We start from the raw sequence: 19,764 nt of genomic DNA on the forward strand, positions 1-19,764 counted from the left end.
GACTCCTCCGGGGTTTGGACGGGGCTCGGCCCCTTCCCTGCCCTCCCAGGGGTGGTGGCTCCTCTGGGGCTTCCTGGGATCCCCTTTTGGCCACCGAGTGAAGGGTCTGGGAAACAAAACTGTTCCAGTTCCGGAGATTTTCCAGCCTCTCCTGTCCCTGTCCCACTCCAGACAAGCCCAGATCCCATTTCAAAGGCCACCCCATGAGCTTGGAAACCTGAATGCAGGGATGGAGGAGCAAACAGATCCCAAAGGTAACAGACCCAAAACTCTTCCCAGGGCCTGAAATAAGCCTTTTTCCCCCAAAATACACTCACCAGGACATTTCTCAGCCGGGGAAGGCCCATTCCCAGGATGTCTCAGATTGGCATGACCCATTTCCCCAGCCATGGTGGCTCTGGAGGTTGTTGGCGTGTCCCGAGAGCGACACCAGCCTCGGACACCTTCTCACCTCGTGACCAACGTGCGTCCGGTCCCAGGAAATGGCACCAACTGGGCCTTTTATGTTTCTTTGGGGTTTTTTTTAAACATATCTCTGTATTCTGCAGCCTCCCCTGTGCCTGGGGAAAGGGTTTGGGTGTCCCCAGCCAGGAGGAGGAGGAGGGGGGGGCTCACGTGGAGGTGCAGGAACACGCGCAGGGTTGGGCTGAACGGGGGGAAAATTATTAAATTAATCAAATTAATTTATTAAATTAACTCAAAAAGCCTCTGATTGAGGTTTTTAGGGGGTGAGGCTGAAATGTTAGGGTTAGGGTACAACTGTGGACTGTTAGAGAAGCAGGATGAGTTCTGGGATGGTTCTAGAAGGACAAAGAAACCCAGAGTCCCCAGTCCAGGCAGCCACACAGCAGCTTCCACATCATGTCCCCTCCCTGCAGGCTCATCTCCTTCAGCCCAGGCACTGAGGTGACCCTGAGGGGTTGCACTGAGGTATCCGTGGCACCAAACTCTGAGGTGATGCTGATAAATAACTGCAAGGCAGGTGGAGAGCTGAGGTGTGCTGAGAGAAGATGCAAAGCTGTTGAGTCTTCAGGATGGAGAAGGTCCCCTTCCCACCGTTTATTCCAGGTGATCCTGGGGTCTGTTGCAGAGGTAAGGCCGCTGAGCCGAGCAGACCCCGCTCCTGAAGCGCCGGTGGCCCAGGTACACACACTCTGAGTCACCCAGGATGGGGACCCTGCAAGGAGGAGCAGACAGCGCTGGCACCACAGGGGGGGACAGTCTGTGCCCCCCTGTCCCCCCATCCCCCCGGGACTCACAAGGAGTTGTAGCTGCTGCCGTCCACCCACTGAAACCTCTCGCCCCGTCTCCGCAGCCCGAGCCAGTAATCCAGGTTGTCATTGAGGCGGAACAGGAAGCCCTGGGAGGGAGAGAGGAGCAGGTAGTGAGAGCTGGCCCAGGCCAGGAACCCCCCTCAGCCTCCCCTCTGCCACCCACACACCCCCCAGAGCCCCTCACTCACCATCTCCTTGTCGCTGAGCACGGCCAGGGAGGCCCCGAGCTCGGAGCACCGATCCTGAGCCTGCTCCCAGGTCCCCTCATCCCTCGAGAGGTAGTAACAGACCCTGTTGTACCCGACCCAGGCCTCGGGACAGGCCAGGAACTCTGGAATCCCGGGTGTGACTGGAATCTCTCCAAGTCTTCTCACTGAAGAAGGAAAGGGAGAATGTCTGAGGATTCCCCTCCACAGGGAGCCCAGCCCTGTGCCCAGAGCTGCTTCTGAGCTGAGGCAGCTGCTCCTCCCTTACCTGCCAGTACAGCCACGGCCACCACCAAAGCCAGGAGCAGGAGCAGAACCACTGCCAGGGCGAGATGCCCTGGGAGCCTCGTGCCTGGGGCAGGAAAGAGCCATGAGGACGGGGCTCACATCCCTCACAGGGCTCTTCCAGACCCCTGGAGCAGCCTCACACCTGCCAGCCCTGTCCTCGTGGGGTGACACTGTCCCCTCCCCACAGGACACAGGGGTGGCCCTGCAATCACCCAGAAGGCGTTTTCTTGTTTGCTGATCAATCCTGGGGACCCAGGGGCTCCTTCACAACCCCGTCCCCGGAGCAGAATCCACCCTCCACGTCCAAACTCACGAGTGCCCTCTCTCTACTTGTGACAAGCTGCATCTCGAGGCATCAGCGGTGCTGGCAAAGCCTCTTTCAGCCCAGGCCGGGGGGTGGTTTTACCACCACTGTTGAGGTAGAGTGGAGAGACCATGATGAGAGGACACGGCTGGGCCCTGTGGGACACTCAGGCTCAGGAAGGCGATGCCAGCAAAGTCCTGCCCTGTCCGTTCACAGTGACCTGTGGAGAACAAACGGGAGCTCAGGGTCCAGCTCCTGCAGCCTCAGCTCCATCCCCGGCCCCCTCATGGGCCCTTCCCAGCCCGGGAACAGCCCCTGCCCTGGCACTTTGGAGCGTTTCCAGGAAAGGATTCTGTTTACAGGCTGGGATATAGTGGTTTATGAAAGGGAGGTGGTTACACCACTATGCAAGTCCGGGTTGTCCTAGCGGCCTCTCACAGAATCATCGACCAGTTTGGAAAAGACCTCTGAGATCACCAAGTCCAACCCTCGATCCAACCCCGCCGTGCTTCCCAGACCATGGCACTGATGCCACATCCAGTCTCACCTTCAACACCGCCAGGGACGGGGACTCCAGCCCCTCCCTGGGCAGCCCATTCCAATGGCTGATTACTCACTCTGCAAAGAATTCCCGCCTAACATCCAACCTAAACCTCCCCTGGCACAGCTTGAGACCGCGCCCTCCTGTCCCACTGCTGGTTCCTGGAAGAAGAGCCCAAAGCCCACCCAGCTCCCCCCTCCTGTCAGGGAGTTGTAGAGAGTGAGGAGATCTCCCCTGAGCCTTCTCCTCTCCAGGCTGAGCCCCCCAGCTCCCTCAGCCTCTCCTCAGAGGACCTGTGCTCTCACTGCGTTACGGAACGATTTGGGCTGAACGGGACCTTAAATCCACCTTTAAAACGCGGGGAAGGACCAAACCGCCAGAACCCCCGAGCGCCTCCAGCCCCAGGAGAAGCGAACGCGGGTCTCACCTGCGCCGGGGCCGCGTCCGAGCTCCGCCGCCGCCTCACCGGGGTCCGGACACTGCCGTCGCTCCCGGTGTGGCCACGACTCCGAGGACTCCGTGGACGAGAACTCCGTGGACTCCTTCGTGGGCGTGCCCCACCCTCACGGCCGTGACCAATCAGCGCGCGGGAGCCAAGAGTGACGGGTCAAACAGCCAATAGCGAGGCTTTGGCCCCGTCTGCAGTGGGTGCCGCTGATTGGTGGAACCGTGAGGGCGTTCCGCCATCTTGGCTCCCTCAGGGCGAACGTGCCCCCCCCCCCCCCCCGGCACCCGCGGGCGTTCCCTCGGGTCTTTCCCCGCCCCGCACGGGGAGAGCGGCCCCCGCAGCTCCCGCACCGACCAGGACACGAGGGACAGCCGTGGGGTCGTACAAACTTTAATATAAATGTAAAAAAAGGAGAAGGAGAGAGAAGCACAGCGGCAGCACTGATACAGTAACTCTGCTGAGGCCACAATCAGGACATTCTACATTCACATTCATAGGTTCATATAGCTTTCAGCAGCGGCTAAATACTTCATTTGTCATGGCTAGGCTTCACGAACGAAGATTAAGGAAGGCTCTATCCACATTTGTTACAGGCACGCTGGTGGCTAATGAGGCCAATATGAGATAGACATAACCGATTGCAAAAGGCACAGCAGAAAGACTCCTTAGAGGGTAAAAATACTTCACATGCGCACATTAAAGCACCGTGGTGTTATGCACCTACACCAATATAAACAGTCGTAGAAAATTAGGAAAACTTGTGGAGAAAGAAGCCTCTAGTCCATGAAGGCACACATCCACTTCCACATCATGTCCCTGCAGGTTCACCTTGAGATCAGCTACTGAGGTAACGATGACAAAAGGCACCGAGGTTCCTGAGGTTGTGCTGAGATGTGTCAGAAAGTAAACATTCACCCGCAGAAGGACATCCCTGGGCTAGTGGAAGAAGGAAAGCTGTGTCTTCAGGATGGAGAAGGTCCTTTCTCCCTCACTTCCATTACAGGTGAGGTTGGGGTTTGCTGCAGAGATACGGCAGCTGCTTTGAACAGTTCTCACTCCTGAGTTTATGGTCTGCCAGGTACACACACTCTGAATTGCCAAGGACCTCCAGCCTGCAATGAGGAGCAGAGACAGCGCTGTTACAGGGCAGGTCTGTTAACAGGACAGGTCGTCTCTGCCCGTTGCCCCAGCACATGAGGAGACAAGCACTGCCCAGGAGGGACAGTCCCAGCAGCCTCATCCCCCCCATCCCCTGCCCATCCCCCCAGGACTCACGAGGAGTTGTAGCTGCTGCCGTCCACCCACTGCAGCCGCTCGCCCCGTCTCTGGAGCCCGAGCCAGTAATCCAGGTTGCCATTGAGGCGGAAGAGGAAGCCCTGGGAGGGAGAGAGGAGTGGGTAGTGAGAGCTGGCCCAGGCCAGGAACCCCCCTCAGCCTCCCCTCTGCCACCCACAGCCCCCAGAGCCCCTCACTCACCATCTCCTTGTCGCTGAGCACGGCCAGGGAGGCCCCGAGCTTGGAGCACCGATCCCGAGCCTGCTCCCAGTTCCCCTCATCCCTCGAGAGGTAGTAACAGACCCTGTTGTACCCGACCCAGGCCTCGGGACAAGCCAGAAACTCTGGAGCCCCGGGTGTGACTGGAATCTCTCTAAGTCTTTCTGAAGAAGGAAAGGGAGAACGTCTGAGGATTCCCCTCCACAGGGAGCAGGGAGCCCAGCCCTGTGCCCAGAGCTGCCTCTGTGCTGAGGCAGCTGCTCCTTCCTCACCTGCCAGCACAGCCACAGCCATCACCAAAGCCAGAATCAGGAGCACAGACAGCACCAGGAGCACAGTCAGCCCTCGGCGGGATCTGAACCAATTGCCTGGAGGAGGAAAGAGCCACTGGCCGTGAGGACGGGGCTTTGCTGAGCAGGCCTAGCCCTCACATCCCCCCACCCAACACCAGAGCAGCCAGAAGTGTCGGCACCAGCCACTGACGGGGCCGAGAGGCCTCTTCCATGCACCTGGAGCAGCCTCACACTTGCCAGCCCTGCCCTCGTGGGGTGACACTGTCCCCTCCCTATAGGACACTGGTGGCCCTGCAATCACCCAGATGTTTTCTGAGGGTCTTCCTTGTTTCTGATCCATCCTGGTGACTCAGGGACTCCTCTGTATTCTCACCATTCCAGTTGTGTTCACCCTCCATATCTTGAATCACTGCAAAGTTAGAAGAGGCACCTTCTTGAAGGGGACAAGCCGCGTCTTGAACCTGAGGCATCACTAGGGGTGAAATAAAAACCCTCTTTGAGTGCAGATTTAACAGGAGCACTGTGTCAGACTGTAGAGAATACATAGAGAACAGTCCAGAGAGGGGGATTGTGCCCAGCGGCTCCTGCCCACAGCAGTTTGGAGCCCAGGGACACTGAGCGCTGAGGAATGAGTCACTGCTTGCAAAATGTCCCAGGGAGCAGCAGGAAAAGCAGCACCTCGATCTTCTCCAGGCTGGCTGCAGGATCGCATCTGTCATTCAATCCAAGAATGGTTTGGGATAGGAGGGACCTTCAAGCCCATCCCATCCCCCCGCTGCCCCGGACACCTCGCAGCAGCCCCGGTGGCTCCAAGCCCGGTCCCACCTGGCCGGGAACACTCCCGGGGACGGGGCAGCCAACTCTGTCCGACCGGGAGGCACCGGGACGATCCCCGACGGGGGCGCACGGTTGGGTACAGAGACAGCCCCGCCGGCCCGGTCGGTGGCTGCCCCCGGTCCCCCCTCCCCGACCCCGCGGCCGATGCGGCGCGATGAGCGATCGGGCTGCGCGGGGCCGGCGCTGAGACCCGCTGAGAGCCACCGGGGGCCACCGCTCCAAACTCTTCACTTCCAGCGCCCGCACCGCCAGCACCCCCCGGCCCAGGGCAAGGCGAACCCGCCAGACCCCCCTTTTCGCCCCCTCCCGCTCCCCGAGCCCCCGCAGCACCGAGCGGATCCCACCTGCGCCTGGACCGCCCGCACCCCTCGCCCGGCTCCGCCCCTTGTCACCAACGCCGCCGGCTGCCTCCGCCGGTGGGTCGCTCCACAGGGGGAACACGGGAGGGGCGGGGGGACGAGGAGGAACACGGGGACACGGCGCTGACCCAGGGATGCGGCGCGATGATCGGGCTGCGATCGGGCTGCGCGGGCCGCGCGGGCTGCGCGGGGCCGGCGCTGAGACCCGGTGAGAGCCACCGGGGGCCACCGATCGAAACACTTCACCCCCAGCGCCCGCCAGAGCCCCCTCCCCAGAACCGCCGACACTCTCCACCCAGGACAAGGCGAACCCTCCAGACCCCCCTTTTCGCCCCCTCCCGCTCCCGGAGCCCCGGCAGCACCGAGCGGATCCCACTTGCCCCTGGACCGCACCTCGTGGCGGGAGAGGGCTGTCCTGCCCTCCGCCGGGGTGGGCGGCCAGCACACACTCTCCACCCAGGGCAAGGCGAACCCTTCAGACCCCCCTTTTCGCCCCCTCCCGCTGCCCGAGCCCCGGCAGCACCGAGCGGATCCCACCCGCACCTGGACCGCCGAAGACGGCCGGCTCCGTCCCCCCGCCGGCTCCGCCCCTCCGCCGGCTCCGCCCCCCCGCCGCCGCCGGCGCCGGCCGGCTCCAGAGGGGACACGGGAGGGGCGGGGGGACGAGGAGGAACGCGGGGACACGGGGGTGACCCGGGGATGCAGCGCGATGAGCGATCGGGCTGCGCGGGGCCGGCGCTGAGACCCGGTGAGAGCCACCGGGGGCCACCGCTCCAAACACTTCACCCCCAGAGCCCGCCAGAGCCTCCTCTCCAGCACCGCCGGCACTCCCCTTTTTCGCCCCCTCCCGCTCCCCGAGCCCCGGCAGCACCGAGCGCATCCCACCTGCGCCTGGACCACACGCGCTCTCCTCCCTTCTCCCTTCTCTTTCTCCTTCTCCCTTCTCCCTTCTCTTTCTCCTTCTCTTTCTCCTCCTTCTTCTCCGCCGCCGCTTCCCCGCGTTTGGGTACCTGCCGTTCAGTGCTGGCGGGCGGGTGTAACAGGAGCCGTTCCCCGGACGGCCCCGTCACACCGAGGGGGCGGTGGCGGCTGCGGCACCGGGCGAGAGGAGAGGAGGGACTTCGGACCACACAGAGCTTTTTGCCAGTCCAATTTGGGGGAGGCGGAGGGGGCTCGGCGGGCTGGGGGGTCCCCAGACCGGCAGGAGGGCGGGTGGGACAGTCCTGCTCAGAGGGTCGTGGGTGAGCGAATCTCCCCGGGAATATCCCTGCGACTGTGTGTAGGTGGCTCAGGAAAAGTAGGGAGTGAAAGGCTTGCCCTAATCATTTTAGTGGGGCAGAAGCTTGTGTGCCCTTATGAGGTTGTGAGCTGTGCTGGTGGAGATACGTGCCCTTCCTAATAACCCCCAGTGCCTCCCAGTATCCCCCAGATCCTCCCAGCGTGCCCTAGTGCCCTCCAAGTGCCCACCAATACTCCCTAGTGCCTCCCAGCCCAGATCCAGTGTTCCCCAGTGCCCACCAGTCTTTTCCCAGTCCCCCCCTGTGCCCTCCAATGCTCCCTGATGCTCCCCAGTGCCTCCCAGTACCTGCTGGGGGGCAAGGGAGGGAAATGAGGTCCCCCGGGATGTGTTTTCCCTGGGATGGAACACGGGAAGGGAAGGGGCTGTCGGTGCTGACCAGGACATGAGGGACAGCAGTGGGGTCGTACAAACTTTAATACAAATGAGTAAAAAAGGAGAAGAAGAGAGAAGCACAGCAGCAGCACTGATACAGTAACTCTGCTGAGGCCACAATCAGGACATCCCAGGTTCACATTCATTGATTCAAGTAGCGTTCAGCAATGGAAAAATACTTCACACGAGCACATTCAGGCACTCGTGCTTGAATACAGTGCATGTAGTGTAAACTGTTAGAGTATAAATATAAAGTAAATATAAATAGAGAATGAGGAAGACTTGTGGAGAAAGAAACCCCTAGTCCACGAAGGCACACGTCCACTTCCACATCATGTCCCTGCAGGTTCACCTCCTTGAGACCAGCTACTGAGGTGACAATGACAAAAGGCACCGAGGTTCCTGAGGTTGTGCTGAGATGTGTCACAAAGCAAATGTTCATCTGTGGAAGGACATCCCTGTGCTAGTGGAAGAAGGAAAGCTGTGAGTCTTCAGGATGGAGAAGGTCCTTTCTCCCTCACTTCCATTACAGGTGAGGTTGGGGTTTGCTGCAGAGATACGGCAGCTGCTTTGAACAGTCCTCACTCCTGAGTTTATGGTCCGCCAGGTACACACACTCTGAATTGCCCAGGACCTCCAGCCTGCAATGAGGAGCAGAGACAGCACTGTTACAGGGCAGGTCTGTTAACAGGACAGGTCGTCTCTGCCCGTTGCCCCAGCACATGAGGAGACAAGCGCTGCCCAGGAGGGACAGTCCCAGCAGCCTCGTCCCCCCCATCCCCTGCCCGTCCCCCCGGGACTCACGAGGAGTTGTAGCTGCTGCCGTCCACCCACTGCAGCCGCTCGCCCCATCTCCGCAGCCCGAGCCAGTAATCCAGGTTGCCATTGAGGCGGAAGACGTGGCCCGGGGAGGGAGAGAGGAGGTGGTCCTGTGAGGGAGAGAGGAGCAGGCAGTGAGAGCTGCCCCGGGCCAGGAACCCCCCTCAGCCTCCCCTCTGCCACCCAAACACCTCCCAGAGCCCCTCACTCACCATTTCCTTGTCACTGAACACGGCCAGGGAGGCTCCGAGCTTGGAGCATCGATTCTGAGCCTGCTCCCAGGTCCTCCAATCCCTCAAGAGGTAGTAACAGACGCTGTTGTGCTGCTCCCAGGCCTCAGGACAAGCCACACGCTGTGAAAACTTAAGTGCAACTGGAGAGACAAAGGGAGACAAAGAATCTGAGGATTCCCCTCCACAGAGAGCATGGACCCCAGCCCTGTGCAGAGGGGTTGGGCGAGGCAGCTGCTCCTCCCTTACCTGCCAGCACAATCACAGCCACCACTAAAACCAGGATCACACACAGGAGCACAGTCAGCCCTCGGCAGGATCTGAACCAATTGCCTAGAGCTGGAAAGAGACAGTGGCCGTGAGGATGGAGCTGTCCTGAGCAAGCCCAGCCCTCACATCCCCCCACCCAACACCAGAGCAGCCAGAAGTGTTGTCACCAGCCACTGATGGGGTGAGAGGCCTCTTCCAGACCCCTGGAGCAGCCTCACACTTGCCAGCCCCGTCCTCTGTTGGCAACACTGTCCCCTCCCTACAGGCCACAGGTGGCCCTGCACTCACCCTGACATTTCCCAAGGATCGTTTTTTGTATATTCCTTTTTTCTGTTCCATCCTGGAGACTCAGGGACTCCTCTGCATTCTCACCATTCCAGTTAGAAGAGGCACCTTCCTGACCAGGACAAGCCCCATCTTGAACCTGAGGCATTGCTAGGGGAGAAAAAAACCTCTTTGAGTGCAGATTTAACACCACTACAGATGTTTGCCTGGTGTTCCTGCGACCAGGAACCTGCGACTCCTGGTGCTGGGAGCGGGTGAGGGTCAGAGTGTCGTCCACGTGCCCCTCCTGGTGCAGGATGGCCTGGGGGGGAGACGGGGGGGGTTAGAGGGGGGACCTCAAATCCTCAGGGACCCCCCAGGCTCCCCCAGATACACACAGACTTACAGGGACCTCCCCAGACTCATAGTGACCCCCCAGAGCCCCCTGCCCCTCCTGGTGCAGGATGGCCGGGGGGGGGGCATGGAGGGGTCAGAGGGACCCCCGGGGACCCCTCCGAATCCACAGAGACCCACAGGGACACTCCCAGACCCACAGGGACCCCCCAAGGTAAATAGGACCCCCCAGAGGCCCCCACAGTCCATGTGCCCCTCCTAGTGCAGGATGGCCTGGAGGGGGCACAGCAGGGGGTCAGAGGGGCTCCCCACATCCTCAGGATAATGGGTGGGTCCGTTGGTGTGAGGTCAAGGCAGAGCTCCTGGAGAAGCTCTTCCCACACTCCCCACACTTGCAGGGTCTCTCTCTGGTGTGGATGTGCCGGTGCTTGACAAGACTGGAGCTCTGCTTGAAGCCCTTCCCGCAGTCGGTGCCTCTCCCCTGTGTGTGTCTGCTCATGCCTGAGGACATCTGAGCTGGTCTGAAACCTCTCCCCACATTCCAAGCACTTGTAGGGCCGTTCCCCACTGCGGATGTGCCGGTGTTGGATCAGGGTGGAGCTGTCACTGAAGCTCTTCCCACACTCCCCACACGGGTAGGACCGTTCCCCAGAGCATTGTGTCAGACTGTAGAGAATAGGTAGAGAACAGTCCAGAGAGGGACTGTGCCCAGCGGCTCGTGCCTGGACTAATGAGTCACTGCTTGTAAACTGTGCCGGGGACTGGAAAGAAAAGCAGCAGCGCCGTGGCTCCAGCCCCGGCATGGCAGGATCGCATCTGTCATTCAGTCCAAGAATGGCTTGGGATAGGAGGGACCTTCAAGCCCATCCCATCCCCCCGCTGCCCCGGACACCTCGCAGCAGCCCCGGTGGCTCCAAGCCCGGTCCCACCTGGCCGGGAACACTCCCGGGGACGGGGCAGCCAACTCTGTCCGACCGGGAGGCACCGGGACGATCCCCGACGGGGGCGCACGGTTGGGTACAGAGACAGCCCCGCCGGCCCAGTCGGTGGCTCCCCCCGGTCCCCCGTCCCCGACCCCGCGGCCGATGCGGCGCGATGAGCGATCGGGCTGCGCGGGGCCGGCGTTGAGACCCGCTGAGAGCCACCGGGGACGGCCGCTCCAAACTCTTCACCCTCAGTGCCCGCCAGAGCCCGCCAGAGCCCCCTCCCCAGCACCACCAGCACTCCCCGCCCAGGGCAAGGCGAACCCGCCGGACCCCCCTTTTCACCCCCTCTGCTCCCCGAGCCCCGGCAGCACCGAGCGGTTCCCACCTGCGCCTGGACAACACGCGCTCTCCTTCTCCTTCTTCTCCTCCTCTTTCTCCTTTTCCTTCTTCTCCGCCGACGATTCCCCGCGTTTGCACACCTGCGTTTCGGCGCCGGGGCATTTCAGGCACACGGGGGCGGGTGCAACATGACGGGCTGACCAGCTCCGGCCAATGAGAGGAGCGTAGGAAGAAAGCCCGGGGCGCTCCGATCGCCGGGCAGCCGGGCGCGGTTCGTTCTCGTTCTCACCCGGGGCGCTCTGATCGCTGTGCAGCCGAGCACGGCAATGTTCGTCGTTCTCCTTCTCTCCCGGCGCGGCACGATCGCTGTGCAGCCCAGCAGGGCGCTGTTCGTCGTTCTCCTTCTCTCCCGGCGCGGCACGATCGCTGTGCAGCCCAGCAGGGCGCTGTTCGTCGTTCTCCTTCTCTCCCGGCGCGGCGCGATCGCTGTGCAGCCCAGCACGGCGCTGTTCGTTCTCGTTCTCGCCCGGCGCTGTTCGTCATTCTCCTTCTCTCCCGGCGCGGTCAGATCGCCGTCCAGCAACTGCATCCTGCAGTCCTCTGAGGAACTTTTCTCCTTCAAGAAGAACACGGGCTGGTTTGATGAAAACAATTAAGAGATCCAGGAATTGTTGAGGGAGAACTGCCCACCGAGCACACCTCGCTCAGCCTTCTTGTCATGTAAGAAAAGCCGCCTTTCGTCTCGCACGCAGCAAGCTCCAACAGCAACTCCGTGACATCCAGAACAAGTGGTGGATCAGTCTAGCAGGAAAAATTCAATTATGCGCAGATACGGGTGATCACAGAGGATTCTATGAGGCCCTGAAAACAGCATATGGACCTACACACCAGGTCCCCCTCTAGTCGGTGAGAGCCACCGGGGGCCGCCGGTCCAAACACTTCACCCTCGGTGCTCGCCAGAGCCCGCTCCCAGCACCGCCGACACACGCGACACCGAGGTCCACAGGGTCAAGGCAGAGGCGAGATTGTCCCGGGGGCGGGGACGAGGCAGAGGAGAGATTGTCGCCGAGGAGGGCAGGGACGAGGCAGAGGACGCGAAAATGTTGCCGAGGAGGGCGGGGACGAGACAGAGGAGAGACTCTCGCTGAGGAGGCAGTGACGAGGCAGAGGACGCGAAAATGTTGCCGAGGAAGGCAGGGACGAGGAAGAGGCGAGATTGTCGCTGAGGAGGGCAGGGACGAGGCAAACGCGAAAATGTTGCCGAGGAGGGTGGGGACAAGGCAGACCAGAAAACGTCGAGGAAGGTAGGGACGAGGCAGAGGAGAGATTGTCGCTGAGGAGGCAGTGACGAGGCAGACGGGGACGAGGCAGAGGAGAGATTGTCCCGGGGGCGGGGACGAGGCAGAGGAGAGACTGTCGCTGAGGAGGGCAGGGTCAAGGCAGACGCGAAAATGTTGCCGAGGAGGGCAGGGACGAGGCAGAGGCGAGATTGTCGCCGAGGAACGCAGGAATACGTGGAGACCCAAGGAACATGGGGGGACACGGGGGGGGACGCAGAAGACACGGGGGGACACGGAGGAACACAGGGACACGGGGGTGACCCAGGGGGACACGGGACGGGGCGGTTACGGGACGGCACATCCTCCACGGAGGAGGCCGGGTCTGAGGAGTACACGAGGGCTCCCCGACCAGTTGCAGCCCTAAAAAACGAGGACTTTGCTGTCCGCCTTGGAGGTGCGCACGGGGGATAAAGGATCCTCTGCCCCCACCCCACCCCGTGCCCCCAGCAGTGGCTCTGCCCCCCCCTCGTACGGGGCTGTGTTTGGGGTTTCGATGCCCTTTGGGACCTGGATGTACCCCCGTAACAGCCCCGTCCCGTGTTCCTCTGGGTCCCCCCGTGTCCCTGTATTCCTCTGTATCCCCCCTCCTCTCCTGTGTTCCTCCGTGTCCCCCCTCCTCTCCTGTGTTCCTCCGTGTCCCCCCTCCTCTCCCGTGTCTCCCCGTGGCCCCCTCGCCCCCTCCCGTGTCCCCCCTGTGTTCCCCCGTATTCCGTGTCCCCTCGTGTCTCCCCGTGACCCCCCGCGTCTCCCGTGTCCACCCGTGTCCCTGGGTCCCCCTCCTTGCCCCCCGACCTCTCCCGTGTCCCCCCCTCATCCAGTGGTGTGACGGGGGGGGGGGGCACGTCCGGCGGCTCTTAAAGGGGGCACGGCCCGGGGTGGGGCCCCCTCGGCGCGGGATGGAGCGCGGAGCGGCGGAGGAGGTTCAGGGGGATGGGGAGGGGGCGGCGGGGGCGGCAGGAGCGGGACAGAGCCCCCAAAATCCGGCTCTTCCCCTCCCGCCCGCCGCCGTTCTGCCGCCACTTCCCCCCCCCACACTTTAAGGTCCGGCGGCGGGAACGGGAGGGGGGGGGAGGGGCCCGGGGGAAACGGTGGGGGCGGGGCTTGTGGGGGCGGGGCTTGTGGGGGCGGGGCTTGAGCCGACGCAGGCGGGGCCAAGAGGGAGGTGGCATCGGGGGTCCGAGGGGCGGGGTCAAAGCGAGGAGGCGGGGCCTGGGGCGGGGATTGAGGGGGTTCCCCCCCTCAGCTCCCCCCTTCCTTGTGACCCCTCTGATCCTTCCCCGTGTCCCTGTGGCCCCACCTGAAGCCCCCCAGACCCACCCCCCCGGAGCCAGAACACCCCAAATTCCTCACCTGACCCCCCCTACCCTCCCCATGGTGCCAGGACACCCCAAATTCCTCACCTGAACTCCCCCATCCAGTGCTGGACCACCCCGATGTCCCCCCACTGACCCCCACTGTGTCCCCCCCAGCCCCTCCTTGCACGCCCAGCCCACCCCTCTGACCCTCCCCTGTCCCCCCAGCCCCTCCCCTTGTCCCCATGGACATTCCAAATTCTCCCACCTCACCCCCCCCAGTCCCTCCCCGCGCCCCCAGCCCACCCCCCTGACCCTCTCCTGTCCCCCCAGCCCTTCCCTGTGCCCCCAGCCCACCTCCTGACCCTCCCCTTGTCCCCCCAGCCCCTGCCCGTGTCCCCGGCGCGGGGGGGTCGCCCCCGAGGTTGTCCGGCGGCAGCGGCGGCGGGAGTTGGACGCGCGGCGGAGCCGCTGCCGGATCCGCATCGGGGGGCACCTGGAGCGCTGGTGCCGCCTCAAGGAGCAGCTCGGCTTCGCCCTGCACTCCCAGCTCACCCAGTTCCTGCTCGACAGGTCGCTGGGGGGGTCCCCTAAGCCCCCCAAAACCTCCCCTCCCCACCCTGGGTTGGGGTCGGGTCGGCTCTGTCCCTGCTGACCCCATCCTGTCCCTGCAGGTACAGCAACCCCGGTGGCACCCGGAGCTCAGGTGGGTGCCTCCCCCTCCCCAAATTGGGATGTTGCCCACCCGGGGTGGGTGCCTCCCCCTCCCCAAAATCGGGGTGCTGCCCACCCATTTGGATGTCAGTGCAGAGAGAGGCTTCTTGGCCCTCCCAGGTTGAGTCTCCCCCCCCTCCCAAAACCCACCATTTTGGAACCATTTCTTCAAGGATTTCCGTGTTTTCCCTGTTTAACCCCCCCAAAACACCATTTAGGAGCCCTTTCCTCAAAGATTTCCATATTTTGCTATTTAACCCCCCCAAACCCCCTTTTGGAACCATTTCCTCAAGGATTTCCACGTTTCCCCCAAACCCCTATTTTGGAACCATTTCCTCAAGGATTTCCACGTTTTCCCTGTTTAAACCCCACCCCCTCCCCATTTCGAAACCATTTCCTCAAAGATTTCCGTATTTCCCCCATTCGCGCCCCCCCAAACCCCCCTCTCTGACCCATTTCCTCAAGGATTTTCCCTATTTCTGGTGTCTCCCAGGGGATCCAGGGGAGCCTGGCCATCTCCACCCAGCCTCCCTGCAGCGCCTGGTGCTCCTGTCCCAGGGGCACAGGCAGGAATGCGGCTTCGTGCCCGACGTGCGGCCGCCGGCGCCGGGCAGTGCCGACCCCCTGGTCTGGGAGTGCGTGGCCGGGCACCGCTTCTCCTGGGGGGACCCCGGGGGGCGTGGGACACCCCCAGGAGCACCCCCGGAGCTGGAAGACCCCTTGGATAAGGAGGAGGAGGAAGAGGAAGAAGGGGTGGCCAGGGCAGAAGGGTGGCATGGCAGGGCTGGGGGAACAGGTGAGTTCCCCCCCCGCCCGGGGTCACCTCTGTGCCCTCAGCACCCCCTGGGTCCCCACCGTCACCCACCAGCACCCCCAACCCCATCCCGCTCTGGGGGCTCGTCCCACTGGGATCAGGGGTTGGGACAACCCCGGGGCCCTTCCCCGCCCTCCATCCTCACCCTTCTCCTCCTCTTCCTCTCATGGCCCCCCCATCACCCCCCTGTCCCCTTCCACCCCCCCATCACCCCCCTGTCCCCTTCCAGCCCCTCCCTCACCCTCCTCTCCCCTTCCAATCCCTTCCTGTCCCCTCCATCACCCTCCTGTCCCCTTCCACCCCCCCCCACCCTCCTGTCTCCCCCATCACCTTCCTGTCCCCTTCCAGCCCCCTCCTGTCCCCTTCCACTCTCCCCATCACCCTCCTGTCCTCCCCATCATCCCCCTGTCCCCTTCCAACCCCCTCCTGTCCCCTTCCACTCCCCCCCACCCTCCTGTCTCCCCCATCACCTTCCTGTCCCCTTCCAGCCCCCTCCTGTCCCCTTGCAGCCCCCCCATCACCCTCCTGTCCCCCCCATCACCCCCCTGTCCCCTTCCAGCCCCCTCCTGTCCCCTTGCAGCCCCCCCATCACCCTCCTGTCCCCCCCATCACCCTCCTGTCCCCCCCCATCACCCCCCTGTCCCCTTGCAGCCCCCCAGGTGCCCCCAGAGCCATCCCCCGTGGCAGCAGTGGGCGGGAGGTGAGTGGTGACCCCCCCAAATTGTCCCCTTTGGCCCCTTTGTCCCCCTCCCAGACTGATCCCCCCCCGTGTCCATGTCCTACAGCTCCAGCCCCGAGAAGGAGCCTGGGAATGAGCCCCGGGAGCAGGAGGAGCAGGAGCAGGAGAAGGACCAGAAGGAGGAGGAGGAGGAGGAAGATGACCTGGCCTACAGTGGTGACCTGAGGGACCAGAGCTACCACCCGGGCCTGGGCAGGTGAGGTCCCAGTACAGACCAGTGAGGCACTGGGAGCTCTCAGGCTCTTCCTCCTCTGTATCCCAGTACAGACCAGTGAGGCACTGGGAGCCTCTTGGGCTCCTCTTCTTGCCCATCCCATCTAACCCATGTCTAACCATGTCCAACCCACGTCCAACCCACGTCCAACCCATGTCCAACCCATGTCCAACCCATGTCCAACCCATGTCTAACCATGTCCAACCAGGTCCAACCATGTCCAACCATGTCCAACCCATGTCCAACCGGGTCCAACCCATGTCCAACCAGGTCCAACCCATGTCCAACCCATGTCCAACCCATGTCCAACCATGTCCAACCCACATCCAACCCATGTCCAACCCATGTCCAACCCATGTCTTTCCATGTCCTTCCACATCCTTCCATGTCCAGCCCAAGTCCTTCTACGCCCAAACCTCATCCAGCCCATTCCCCCACAGACTTCCCCAACATCCCAGCCCCCCCCAGCCCCCTCACCCACCCCATTTATCCCCCAAACCCCCTCACCCACCCCATTTATCCCCTGTTTTGGGGTCACAGGGGGAACATTTTGGGGTCACGGGGGGAGGGTTTTGGGGTCACAGGGGGAACATTTTTGGGTCACCAAAGGGAGCGCTTTGGGGTCACAGGGGGAGCATTTTGGGGTCACCAGAGGGAGCGTTTTGGGGTCACAGAGGGAGCATTTTTAGGTCATTGGGGGAGCATTTTTAGGTCATTGGGGGAGCGTTTTGGGGGTCACTGGGGGGAGCGTTTTCAGGTCAGGGGGGAGCATTTTGGGGTCGGGGGGAGCATTTTGGGGTCAGAAGAGGAGCATTTTTGTGGTCACGGTGGAGTGTTTTGGGGTCACAGGGGGGAGCGTTTTGGGGTCAGGGGGGAACATTTTGGGGTCACAGAGGGAGCATTTTGTGGTCACGGGGGGGAGTATTTTTGGGGTGGTCTGGGGGGGTTTCTGTCTCTGTCTCCATGCTGAGGGACCCACTGGGACCACCCAAATGTGGGCAGGTGTTGAGGGCAGGGCATGAGCCTTGTGTCCCCAAGGGGGGGTGCCCCCCTCCCCATGACCCCACTGGCGACCACAGGGCAGATCCGTGTTCCTGGGCCTGGTTTGGGTGTCCAGTACCCAAATTTGGAGGGGTTTTGGCTCCCTGACCTTGCTGGGGGGGGATCCCCAACCCCTGTGACCTTCGTGGGGAGCCAGGAGGGGCGGAGGGGGGTGAGGGATGGGGACAAAGACACCCCCAGCCCCAAATCCATGGATCCCAGCTCAGAATTCCCTGGTTTTGGGGCTAAATGACCCCAAATCCCTCCCTGGGGGGGGGTCTCTGCTAGTCTGGGATCTTCATCCTGGGATTGCATCCAAAGCTTGGGAATGGATTTTTTTAGGAGCAAATAAAGGATTTATTCCCCCTTTTTTGACTCCTGAGCTGTGTGTTTGTTCCAGTGCTTCCTGCTCCCAAGGGATGGGGGAAAAATGGGAGGGGAAAAAGAGAGAACTGATGGATTTAAAGTGGGATTTCCTTGGGAATTTCCTGGTGGGACAATGAGGGGACAAGGAGGGGACTCATGCAGGTTTTTCCCGTTGCAGCTGCCGGAGGAGGACGCAGGGGAAGGACGAGGAGGAGGCTCAGATCGGCCCCAAAAGGATCAGGTACCCAAAAAAAGGGGATGGGAAGGGGCTGGAGGAGCTCCCGGGGCTCTTCCCAACCCGTGGGGAGGATGAGGAGCAGCTCCAGGGAAGGTTTTAGGGGGGGAAAAAGAGGAAGCAGCTCCAAGGGGAGAAGGAAAAGAGGGAAAAGGGGTGAGGAAGGTGGAGGAGGGAGCCAGAGGGGCGTCCCAAAGGTTTTCCAGCCCTGCCCTGGGAAGGGTTTTCCTGGTTTTTGGTTTTTCCAGGAAGGCGGCGAAGCGCGAGATCCTCCTCTGCGACTTCGAGGGCTGCGGGAAAATCTTCTCCAAGTACCAGTACCTGAACGTGAGACCCTCAAACCTGCCTGAAACCCACCCAAACCCACCCAAATTCCACCCAAACCCACCCAAATCCCACCCAAAACTACCAAAAATCAGCCAAAGCCCGCCTCAAACCCGCCCAAACCCCACCCAAAACCACTCAAAACCTGCCAAAACCACCCAAACTCCCCCAAAACCCACCGAAAACCACTCAGAACCACCCAAACCCCACCCTGGGCCCCCTGGGACCAGGATTTGGGATCTGAGGAGGGTTTTTCCTGATCCTGCAGCACCACCAGAAGTACCAGCACGTGCACCAGAAAACCTTCACCTGCCCCGAGCCCTCCTGCGGCAAATCCTTCAACTTCAAGAAGCACCTCAAGGAGCACCAGAAGCTGCACAGCGGTGAGGGGGACATTCCAGAGCGATCCCAAGGCATTCCAGAGGGATCCCAAGGCATTCCAGAGGGATCCCAGCTCCGATCCAGTGGGATCTCATCCCGGTGCCTTTTCCCCCCCAGACCAGCGGGATTTCATCTGCGAGTTCTGTGCCCACTCCTTCTGCACCAACAGCAACCTCCTCATCCACCGGCGCATCCACAACGGGGAGAAGCCCCTCCAGTGAGTCCCAGTCCCATCCCACCCTCCCAGTGAGTCCCAGTCCCATCCCACCATCCCAGTAAGTCCCAGTCCTTGCTGCTCCCTGTGTTTCCTGAGCCCCATCCCTGTCAATCCCTGTTTCCCAGGTGTGAGATCTGCGGCTTCACGTGCCGCCAAAAGGCCTCCCTGAACTGGCACATGAGGAAACACGACGCCGACTCCTCGTGCCAGTTCATACACCAGATCAGGACGGGATCTACATCCGATACCATACGGATGGAAGCCTATTCAACCAAAGGCGACTGAAGGCCCACACCAAGACCTTAAACCATCTTGTCCAGGAGCTGCTTTATGCTGATGACGCCGCCCTCGTCGCTCACACAGAAGCAGCTCTGCAGCGTTTAACATCCTGCTTTGCTGAGGCTGCTGAGCTCTTTGGGCTGGAAGTCAGCTTAAAGAAAACAGAAGTTCTCCATCAACCTGCACCTCTGGAAGTCCCCCAGCATCCCCACATCACCATTGGCCAATCAGAGCTCAAATCAGTCCAGCAGTTTAATTACCTAGGCAGCCTCATCTCCTCGGATGGTGAGATTGATGGAGAGATGGACAACAGGTTAGCAAAGGCATTTAGTGCTTTTGGAAAACTCCATAAAAGAGTTTGGTGTAATAAACACTTGAAGAAAAGCACAAAGATCAGTGTTTACAGAGCCATTGTACTGTCTACTCTTTTATATGGATCCGAATCATGGGTCATCTACAGCCACCACCTGCGACTCCTGGAACGCTTCCATCAACGCTGCCTCCGTACAATCCTAAACATCCACTGGTCAGATGATGTGACCAATCCATCTGTTCTAGAACAGGCAGCAGTCACAAGTATTGAGGCCATGTTGCTGAGAACACAGCTGTGCTGGGCAGGGCACGTCTCCAGGATGAAGGACCAACCACCCCCTCCCTAAGATCGTGCTCTGGGGTGAACTTGCCACCGGCTGCCGCAAGAGAGGAGCCCCGAAGAGGAGATACAAGGACTGCCTGAAACAACATATCAGCCTTGGCCACATTGATCTTCATCACTGGTCTACTCTGGCCTCCAATCGGGTGGTCTGGAGACACCCCATCTCTAACGCTGCTGCTTCCTTTGAGAACGCAGCAGGATCACCATCGAGGAGAAAAGACAACGCAGAAAGAAC

General features: G+C 61.5%; 4 protein-coding genes across 4 annotated transcripts; 1 reads left to right on the forward strand and 3 right to left on the reverse strand.

The window, feature by feature from the left end:
- Positions 1-662: 662 nt before the first annotated feature.
- LOC135404768 (early activation antigen CD69-like) lies at positions 663-3,300 on the reverse strand. The gene is made up of 7 exons (XM_064639504.1): positions 3,282-3,300; positions 3,041-3,175; positions 2,203-2,292; positions 1,749-1,832; positions 1,463-1,647; positions 1,260-1,360; positions 663-1,177 (listed from the first exon to the last, which is right to left on the reverse strand). The coding sequence occupies exons 1-7, from the start codon at positions 3,298-3,300 to the stop codon at positions 1,060-1,062; spliced, it is 732 nt and encodes a 243-aa protein (XP_064495574.1). The 3' UTR covers positions 663-1,059.
- Positions 3,301-3,435: 135 nt separating this feature from the next.
- LOC135405773 (C-type lectin domain family 7 member A-like) lies at positions 3,436-5,489 on the reverse strand. The gene is made up of 4 exons (XM_064640365.1): positions 5,150-5,489; positions 4,538-4,923; positions 4,337-4,437; positions 3,436-4,173 (listed from the first exon to the last, which is right to left on the reverse strand). The coding sequence occupies exons 1-4, from the start codon at positions 5,391-5,393 to the stop codon at positions 4,059-4,061; spliced, it is 846 nt and encodes a 281-aa protein (XP_064496435.1). The 5' UTR covers positions 5,394-5,489; the 3' UTR covers positions 3,436-4,058.
- Positions 5,490-7,740: 2,251 nt separating this feature from the next.
- Positions 7,741-11,305, reverse strand: LOC135405785 (early activation antigen CD69-like). The gene is made up of 6 exons (XM_064640384.1): positions 10,965-11,305; positions 9,324-9,470; positions 9,015-9,104; positions 8,748-8,908; positions 8,521-8,645; positions 7,741-8,357 (listed from the first exon to the last, which is right to left on the reverse strand). The coding sequence occupies exons 2-6, from the start codon at positions 9,466-9,468 to the stop codon at positions 8,243-8,245; spliced, it is 636 nt and encodes a 211-aa protein (XP_064496454.1). The 5' UTR covers positions 9,469-9,470; positions 10,965-11,305; the 3' UTR covers positions 7,741-8,242.
- An 867-nt stretch (positions 11,306-12,172) lies between these two features.
- Positions 12,173-19,629, forward strand: LOC135404769 (zinc finger protein 692-like). Its single transcript, XM_064639505.1, has 11 exons — positions 12,173-12,222; positions 13,935-14,123; positions 14,225-14,256; positions 14,758-15,394; positions 15,659-15,778; positions 15,864-16,009; positions 17,577-17,679; positions 17,922-18,000; positions 18,266-18,380; positions 18,496-18,595; positions 18,721-19,629. The coding sequence occupies exons 1-11, from the start codon at positions 12,173-12,175 to the stop codon at positions 18,878-18,880; spliced, it is 1,731 nt and encodes a 576-aa protein (XP_064495575.1). The 3' UTR covers positions 18,881-19,629.
- Positions 19,630-19,764: the final 135 nt, after the last annotated feature.

The sequence above is a fragment of the Pseudopipra pipra genome, chromosome W (assembly GCF_036250125.1).
Source record: "Pseudopipra pipra isolate bDixPip1 chromosome W, bDixPip1.hap1, whole genome shotgun sequence".
NCBI lineage: Eukaryota > Metazoa > Chordata > Aves > Passeriformes > Pipridae > Pseudopipra > Pseudopipra pipra.